This window comes from Solanum tuberosum, unplaced genomic scaffold (genome assembly GCF_000226075.1).
Source record: "Solanum tuberosum cultivar DM 1-3 516 R44 unplaced genomic scaffold, SolTub_3.0 scf00078, whole genome shotgun sequence".
NCBI classification, from domain to species: domain Eukaryota; kingdom Viridiplantae; phylum Streptophyta; class Magnoliopsida; order Solanales; family Solanaceae; genus Solanum; species Solanum tuberosum.
In genome coordinates this window covers 321075-330850 of record NW_006239005.1, presented here as the reverse complement: position 1 = coordinate 330850, position 9776 = coordinate 321075, and the positions used below count along the sequence as shown (strand labels likewise).

Below are 9776 nucleotides of genomic sequence, written 5' to 3'. Positions count from 1 at the left end.
TGTGCTAAGAGTTATGACCATCTGAAGTTGACTTAACCACAATTTTCATCTAACTGGTTGCTGACCCTCATCTACGGTCAGACCTACGGACCGTGGATCGAATGACGGTCCGTGCTGGTCGACCGTAGTTTGTGTCAGAGGCTGGATGAGGGAAGTCTCGATCCACGGACACAGACCACGGACCGTGGTCTGATCTACGGACCGTGGGTCTGTCCGTGAGTCGGGACTTAGCCAATTTTCTGAGCTGGTTTAGGGAGGGGTTGCAGTGGTGAACCACGGACCACCAGCACGGGCCGTGGTCTGACCTACGGTCCGTGGATGGTGACCGTAAGTTGCACCTGTAACTTCTCGAAATCTGTATTTTCGGTCTGTTTCGAATACGGGGTGTTACACTAAGTTCTTGGATTCTTAAAGATAAACCATAATTTCTTTGAACTCTTAAATTCATAAATAACAATGGGTAAATGAAAATTTAAGATTAGGAATCGTTACCAAATGTTTCTTCTCAAAAACCTTGTTCAAATCGCCAAATCAAAGCTCTCAAAACTATATGATGAAAACGGCTTGAAACCTCAATTTTTGAAAGATATTCTGTCCAGGGGTCCTCCACGAATGCAGACCCCTGCCCGCGAACGCGAAATTTAATGAACAGGCCTTCCGTGAACGCGGCAAAGCTCTCGTGAATGCGGAGGTCAACAGCTTGACCCTCCGCGAACGCGATCGAGTCTCCGCGAATGAGGGATCCCCAAACTCTCCCTTCGCGAACGCGGTCACCGGCTCCTCGAACGCAAAGGCTTGGGCGCCAGAAACCCAAACAAGCAAAATCAGTCAAACTCAAATTCATCGAAAGGACCCTTGGGATTCGTTTAGAACCCTATACACACAAATCATATAAGGAACTCGACTATACTCGACGCTCCGGACTCAATGAAACTGTCGAAACACAAATCTGAGGTCTTTTTGATCCGACATCTGTGAAAATCACAAAAAGTTAACACAACGCCTAAAAAGGCTAAAACAAGTTCGAGACATCTCAAAAATCAACCAAGACCTCACCAAGGCCTTAAATCATCCCCCAAAACAAGTGAAACTCTTAGAATTTTGATTTGAGCATCCAAAGTCCGAATGTTGACCAAAGTCAATTCAAAGACTAAATTTCCACAATTTTCCAACTTAGGGCCTCAAATTCTCAAAAAGACTCCGAATTTGATACTGACAACTCTCATAGTCCAGATTCCATGTTTCGGGACTGATGGAATCGATGAAATTCTATTCCGACACTTGATACTTCAAATGACACTGAAAACCATTTTCTTAACAATATTAACGTTTCAAACTCAAAACATACAAAAATTCCCAACTTTTAACTCAAAGTTCGAAACCAACCTTCAAAACTCAATCATAAGACTCGGGGTCAAAATCGGTAGGGGTAATACGGTAAATTCATGAAACTTTCTAAAAATGACCAACAGGCACTGTTATATATATATTTAAAAAGTTTATCTAAAATATTTTTATGATTGGAGATTTGATTTCGAGTCCACGCACAATTGAAACAGACCCTCTTTAAAAGAGATTAAATCATTTTCATGATGAAATTGAATTATGAGATAAATTATTTTTAGATACATCAATTATTACTTGGTCCCCGTGATTGAGACTAACGAACCAACAAAAAAAAAGAATAATTTAAATCAGTTAGTTTGGAGTAATTTGCTTTTGTGGTCCTAACCAATAACCATGACCATATGCTGAAAATAAATTATTAATTTTTAGCTTATCATTATTATGAGATAAATTATTTTTAGATACATCAATTATTACTTGGTCCCCGTGATTGAGACTAACGAACCAACAAAAAAAAAAGAATAATTTAAATCAATTAGTTTGGAGTAATTTGCTTTTGTGGTCCTAACCAATAACCATGACCATATGCTGAAAATAAATTATTAATTTTTAGCTCATCATCATCATCGTCTTTTATTTTTTTATTTTTTTATTTTTTTATTTTTTTATTTTTTTATTTTTTTATTTTTTTATTTTTTTATTTTTTTATTTTTTTATTTTTTTATTTTTTTATTTTTTTATTTTTTTATTTTTTTATTTTTTTATTTTTTTATTTTTTTATTTTTTTTTTACCCCTCCCCAGGAGCTCTCACATTTGCTCCCTTGTTGACTTAAACTCACAATCTTAAGGTTGAAAGTAAGGATTACTTATCATCCGAGCAACTCCCTCCTATCAGCAGAAAACTTGAAAATAAATTACTTGTGGTGCTTTTGACATTTTTTTATTTTTCTATCGCAATTATAGACCAAGCAAATAGGGAAAATTGTCAAAACAAAATATTAATGTTTTTTTTTTTCATTTTACGTGATAACGATTGCATTTTATCTAGCAAGATCATAACATTTTTAGTAAGCGTACATAATAACTCCTTTCAACTTTTTTTCTTTTACTTTCACTTATTAATTTCTCATGTATTTGAAATTTTCAATTCAATATTGGGTTTTTGAAGATTATTTATTTTTCCATGAAAATATTGTTGTTGTTTGGAAATTTATGTTCTATTTAATTGTTGTAAAACTTCAAGAAAGTAAAAAAAAATATATTTTTCTATTTTATATAGTTGATGGGAAAATCTAAAGCAGTCCATCAATAACAAGGGTATAATTAGGATCAAATTAAAATGCATATTATATTATTTAGCTTACGTATTGTGTACTATTTGACGTACAAATGTGAAATAAATTACTCTAATATGTTCAATTGAGTAATAATATGTATATGTATGCATAAGCAAAGTTTTGGACCACTAAAGAAGCCACAGAAAATTGTAATTTAGTCGACATTTAGCTAAGCTATTTTATCGTATTTAATGATATTCCATTTCGAGAAACTCCAAGTCTTGAAAATCAATAGTGCCAAATGGTCACAATCATGTATCCATGCATAATAACCCAAAAAAAAATAGAAAAAGAAATAAAAGATATTTTCGATCTCCGACCCATTTTAGTTGTCGTGCTTTTTGAAAATGGGATAATTTCATAGACCTCCCTCCAAGTTACGCTCTATAACACCCACCTTCCTTGTGAGTTGTGAGTTACGATATTATATTTATCTCTCTTATTTTGATTTATTTTATAACCATTCTTTAAATCTATTAAAATAAATAATAATTAATTAATGTTTTAACAAATTTGCCCTCTTTTATATTAATTTCTTCATATTAATGCTTATTATAAGAAGAATGACTTATTTAATGAATACTTTAAAAGAAAACCAATATAAATAAATATTATTGTCATCCTTTAAGAATCGGAAGTTGTCTACACTCCGAACTTTCATGTTTCTGTTCAATTTCTTTTCATTTTTCTTACTTTGCAAAGACCTTCAATTTTTGTTTGGTAAAAAGAAATGTGTATCTCTATATAATAGTACTAATTTATTTGTGCTAAATTAATTTTAAATAGTTTACTAAATAAGTCATATTTTTATAATATGCATTAATATAAAGAAATTATTATAAGGGAGGTAGACGTAATATCGCAAATCACAGGAGAGGTGAGTGTTATAGAGAGAAACCTCGAGGAAGTCACTGAAACTATCCCTTTTAAAAATAATTGATCCAAAATAAGTTGTTATTTAAAAAAATTAAAATATAATTAATTATTTGTTTCCACTTTTATCCTTACTCAATAAATATAGAGAGATTAATGTAATGAAAAATAAAATAGTATCAAGTTGATATCAAATAATAAATAAAGATATTTAAAAAATTTAATAAATATTTTCTCAAAATGCTCATAAAAAATGACAAGTAAATTGAACCAAAAAGAATAAAGAAAATTAATGTTGATGCACGCGGAGTTTGATTTAAGGATCTGATTTGTAAGCAAATATGAATATTGGTGCAATTTTAGTTTTCCATTAAGCGTATGAAGTTAAACACAACATTTAATTTGGAATCAGTATATATTAGGGTGGTTAAATATGTACTACCTTCGTTCACTTTTATTTGTCATAGTTTCCTTTTTTAGAGTCAAACGATAATAATTTTGACTAACATTTTACGATGTGTTTTTTCATTATATTGCTATGTAAAAAAAATGGAAATTATAGTATTTTTTGTATAGTTTTTGAATATCTAAATTTTTTGTTTAAATATTGAATAAATGTAATCTAATTTAACTTTAAAAATTAATCAAATTGACTTTCAAAAAGAAAACATGATAATTAAAAATGGACATATGAAATAAAATTTAGAGCAATTTTGAAAAGCACATTAGTATAGGTGATAATTATTTAATGCAATGATAGTTTCAATAATTATATATTTTGTGTGTGGATCGTGTATGCCTCTAAATCATATATTGTATATGCCCCTAAATATTTTGTCTCAAACGAATTAATCTCGCCTCTCACGCTCGCCTTTTATCTCTTTATTTTTTTATATATATGTGTTTCATAAAATATATGTTTTCGTATGTCATTATGCAATACTATGAAGGTAATTGAGAAGATATAAACAATGATGTTCTTCTTCCTCATAGTGATTCCAAGGTTTTTTTTTTTCTTATTGGATGAATTGAAAGATTTTAACTTATAATTGTTACGTTCTATATTTTAGATAGTCGTCGAATGATTATTAAATTATATCAGATATAATATATATGTATTTATGCACGTACACATATATCTGGAAAACTATAAAAAAAAATCCTAAGTATGTATCTATACATAGATACACTAAATATTGGATACATCACTATAATAAATAGACACATTAATAAAGAGTGCCAAAATTTTACCGGCTTTAATTAAGTGTCATTAGATTCAATGTCGCTAAAGGCTTTAGGGACATATACAAAGAGTGCTAATTGCTGTTAAAAATATATACTTAGCGATAATTGAGTTATTGTCGTTAATTAATTATCGATAAAGATCATTTTTAATGTAGTCGCTAAGGTAATTTGTTGCAAGGAAATTTGTATGTTTTTTGTTGATTTGAAATAACACGCTTTAATATACAATATATACTTGATACGTATCGAAAATAAATACTTCAATCTATATTAATCTACTAAAATAAATTCAAAAAAATATGAAAGCTACTATTCTTATTTTTATATTTTTAGATGTACCTACGATTCATTAAAATTTAATACGATCATGTGGGAAAATTCAGATATAATAAAATAGGAGTACAACGGCCTTATTATATATTCGCGTCGGATGAATTTTCTAGTACTAAAAGACAAAGTTGAAATCAAAGACGGAGCTAAGATTTTAGTTTATAGATTCTCAACTACAATTTTTTTTTTGCTTACTGAATTTTTAATAAGTTATTACATTTTAAATAAATTTTTTAATTACACAAATATTTTCTTCGTTCATTTTTACTTGTCATTTGTGGAATTGACACATGTACCACTCTATTCTTATTGATTGATGTTTAGTATTAGGTCTTGGAAAATGATTTGGGAATAAGTAATTAATGTTAAGAGTAAAACATGAAATATGTTTTTTTCTTGATATATAGGTTAAAAGTGACAAGGAAAATTGAAAATCTATATTTTGGAATAGTGGACAACTAAAAATGAACAAGGAATTATGGAGTACATATTAAATGAACCTTCTAATTACACACATATACAGTTCGAGTCAAAGTTATTAAATTCTAATGAACTCGTAACTATGTACTATCCTAGTTGAGACTGGGGCCTCCCTCTTGCAGCAGCGGAGCTAGGATTTTTAATTAGGAATGTTCAAAATCTGAGGTACGACATTTGTTATATATACATAAAAAGGTATTTTAACTTAACTACAAGGTGGCTCCGATCCGCCACCGCCTCTCTAGACTAAAGTTTCATTGAACGCATAAATGGAATCAGAATTTATAATTTATACATTAAAAATTCTAATTCTTTTAAGTTTGTGGATTTTAAATTAAACAATTTATATATAGTCAACGCATTTCTTACTATAAATTTAAAATTTAAATCAAAGTTACTGAATTCGACCCAACCTGTAACCAACACACTGGCTCCGCCCCTTATGACTCTACTCATTTGTTGTATATATATGTATGTACATTGTGTTTTCTTTCCATTGCCAAAAGAAAAAAGATAAGTCCATGACCATGGCTTTCCAAGTAGAACCAAAACTTCCCATAATTGAGTTCACAGATGAGACCTTGAGGGGTGGCACAACCTCATGGTTATCGACGTCTCGAGAAATCCGATGTGCGTTGGAAGAGTACGGTTGCTTTGGGGCAGTGTACAAGAAAGTCATGCCGGAGCTAAGGGAAGCCATGTTTGATCATTGCAAGGAGTTATTCAAACTTCCCTTAGAAACTAAACTCAAAAATAATAGTGATATTTTGGGTTTTGGGTATGGTGGGAATTTTGGTACTATGCCTCTGGCTGAATTTTTTGGTATCGTCGATGGAGAAACTATTGATGCAACCAAGGATTTTGCAAACAAGATGTGGCCAAATGACAACGTCCGTAAATACTGGTAATAATTTATGTCACACTTTTCATTTTTTCAGATTCAATTTTATATAAACTCTTATATTAATTTTTTAAAATATATATAGTAGTACTTTTCGTCATGATTATAATTTTAATTCATTGTATTTTTATATAGCTTTTTCGTATCTGAATTTAATTTTAAAATATTGAGTTGATTATTGGTCTAACTTAATTCAGTTTCAAAGATTAGTTTTATTTACTCTTGAGAAGCAAAAAAGCACCACATAAATTGAAATTGAGGGAATTTTTAAGTGAAAGATGCTTGTGATCCGAATAAACACACACACACATATATATATATCTTCGTAGGAGAATCACAATATTTGGTAGGTCACGAATTTTTATTTTATCAATGTACCCTTAGAACACTGTCTTTTGTATTTAATTTGTGTATCAAGTAAAATAATTAAGCACTTTTAATAAATAATTATTTATGTAATGTAAGTAGTAAGAGAACTCAGTACTTCTTGATCACGATTCACGAATATCTAATGCAATTACTTATTGTTCAAGAATTCTTGTTTAGACAATTTATATCATCCATACATAATGATTTGATTTAAGATTTTAATTCTTTCGTGTTTCAACATCAACTTTGTTTGTTAATTTCTTGCAGCGAAGAATCGATTTCATATTCAAAATTAATTGCTGAACTGGACGATACGATTATCCGCATGACGTTGGAAAGTTATGGCATAGAGAAACATTATGAAGCTCTAAAACATTCATGTATGTATTTGATGAGATTAATAAAATATCGAAGCCCAAAAAATAATGAAAAAAGTATAGGTCATTTACCTCATAGAGACAAATCATTTATGGGAATTATTGACACTAATCAAGTTGGACGTTTGGAGATGCAAACAAGAGATGGCAAATGGATCACTTTTCATCCCTCTTCTTATAAAACTCTTGTCATCATAGCTGGTGAGCCATTCACGGTAAGAATTACCACTCCATCGGTTCCGTATTAGATGGACAGTTTCTATTTTACACGATAATTAAGAAATTATTAACAGATTGATCAACTTTATTGCTTTATCCTTTGTTAATATTAATTATTAGTCTTTTGAAAAAGAAATTCTTGCATCTTAAAAATTTATTTAAACTTCTAAAGGTCATATTAATTGTAGGAGTAAAATAGGACAAAAATATTTTATATTATCCTAATTTAGTAAGTGATGAAATACTCATCTAATATAGGACAGAGAAAGTACCAATTTAAGGGACTATTTTGAACTTATCCTTAAGTATAAGGGACCATTTTTGTAATTTTCTTTTTTTAAAAAAGTTTTGATAAAAAGGTGAAAAATACAAGCTTAGATGAATCTAATAGCTTTGGCTAGGTTCTTGTTGATGTGTTAAAATTGGTGTATAAATATTAAATTTCGAATTTAGCAATTGAGACGATTAGTTCTAAAATTAACTTCGATTATGAGTGGAATTGAAGTCATTTTCTTTTCCCTAAGAGTATCTTTTACTAATTTTTAACTTCATGTTATTTGTTTCAACTAGCAATTAGATATTATTATTGATCTTTATTACTTGAATTATTCATATCAAAACACACTCTAATCTTCTATTAGTAGTAGTACTATTATTGTTACTTCTTTCGTCCCAAAAATATTGTCTTAATAATTACTATTTGGATAATCAAATGATATTTTCTTTAATTATAATTATTTTATATACTTTCTAAATATTTTAAAGTCTATTAGTAGTAGTACTATTATTGTTACTTCTTTCGTCCCAAAAATATTGTCTTAATAATTACTATTTGGATAATCAAATGATATTTTCTTTAATTATAATTATTTTATATACTTTCTAAATGTTTTAAAGTGATAACTATTGTAACTTATAGTACTTCTAAAATAGTTTCTAAATGTGTAAAAAAATAAAATTTAAAATTAAACATTCTATATTTGATTTCACATCGAACATTAGTTAGTTTGACCCTTGTATTCTGAATCAAGACTCTCTTTTTGGAATTTCCTTTATTAATTGTTTAACATATTTAACAATTCCCTCCGTCCTTATTTATGTGGACACACTTTTATTTTTAGTTTATCCAAAGAAGAATATCACTTTTCTATAATCACAAACAACTTAACTTTAAAATTTCTCTTTTTTTACCTTTAATTAATGAAATGATCTATAACAACACAAGTCTAAGATTTGTGTTAGACCAAAAATCTTTGTTTCTTCCTTAAACTGTGTCTGGTAAAATGATGTCTCGTAAATTGAGACTGAGAGACTACTTAAAATTTTGAGTATGACAGGCATGGAGCAATGGTAGGGTATATGCACCAATACACAGAGTGATTATGAAAGGAGTTGAAGATAAGTATTCACTAGCATTGTTCTCTTTTATGAGAGGGACAATTGAAGTACCAGAGGAGTTAATTGATGAAGAGAATCCAAAGCAATTCAAGTCATTTAATAACTTTCAATATCTCAAATATTGTGGAACACATGGCTCTAAAGAGAAAGATCCCTTAAAAGCTTATTGTGGTGTTTGAAAAATATTTATGATCTATGTTATGTATTTTCCTTCATTATATGTTGTTCGTTGTGATTTCATGCTGCTTGTTTTTATCATTTCTATTTTTATCTTTATGTTCAACTTTGGAGTATATTGTGTGCTTGAATTAAATAAAGTTTCGTGAATGGTTGTGTTATCTGTGTTTGTATTCGTATTTCCTAGCAAAGCAAGAAGCAATAATCTTTTTATTTTATTTTTTGATGATCGTGATGTTTGGACCAATTTTTGTGTATTTTGTGTGATGTTCGGACCAATTTTTGCACACTCTGATAAATTTCACTGAATATCTGTCACCTCCCACTGGCAACAGATATCAGAGAACTTTGTCCACCAAGGATAGGACAAATGGGAAAAATCACCTAGTGTATTTATCTTCGTTAAATTTTGAACATGAGGTCTCAAAGTTCTCCACCACTTCATTTACCACTAGGTCACACCCTACGGTACAACTTGTGAATTTTTTTTAAATTTTTTCACCCACCTCTAATCACTTTTCTTTCTTTTATGAATGAACATCTTTTACCCATTTAACTACCCACTTTTAAATGGGTAAATATGAATATTACTCGTTTTTACCCATTTTTAAATGAGTTGGATACCCAACCCATTTAAAATGGGTAAATATGAGTGGATACCCATATAAATTACCCATTTTGCCACTTCTAGGTACAAGCAAGAAGTTATACTTCAGGGACAA

The 9776-nt window shown here is 29.6% G+C and overlaps 1 protein-coding gene across 1 annotated transcript; it reads left to right on the top strand.

Annotated features, from left to right (window-relative positions):
* The first annotated feature begins 6093 nt into the window (after positions 1–6093).
* LOC102604386 (2-oxoglutarate-dependent dioxygenase AOP3-like) lies at positions 6094–9215 on the top strand. The gene is made up of 3 exons (XM_006346523.2): positions 6094–6517; positions 7151–7475; positions 8817–9215. Exons 1-3 carry the CDS (start codon positions 6135–6137, stop codon positions 9054–9056), a joined length of 948 nt encoding a protein of 315 aa, XP_006346585.1. The 5' UTR covers positions 6094–6134; the 3' UTR covers positions 9057–9215.
* The last annotated feature ends 561 nt before the right edge of the window (positions 9216–9776 follow it).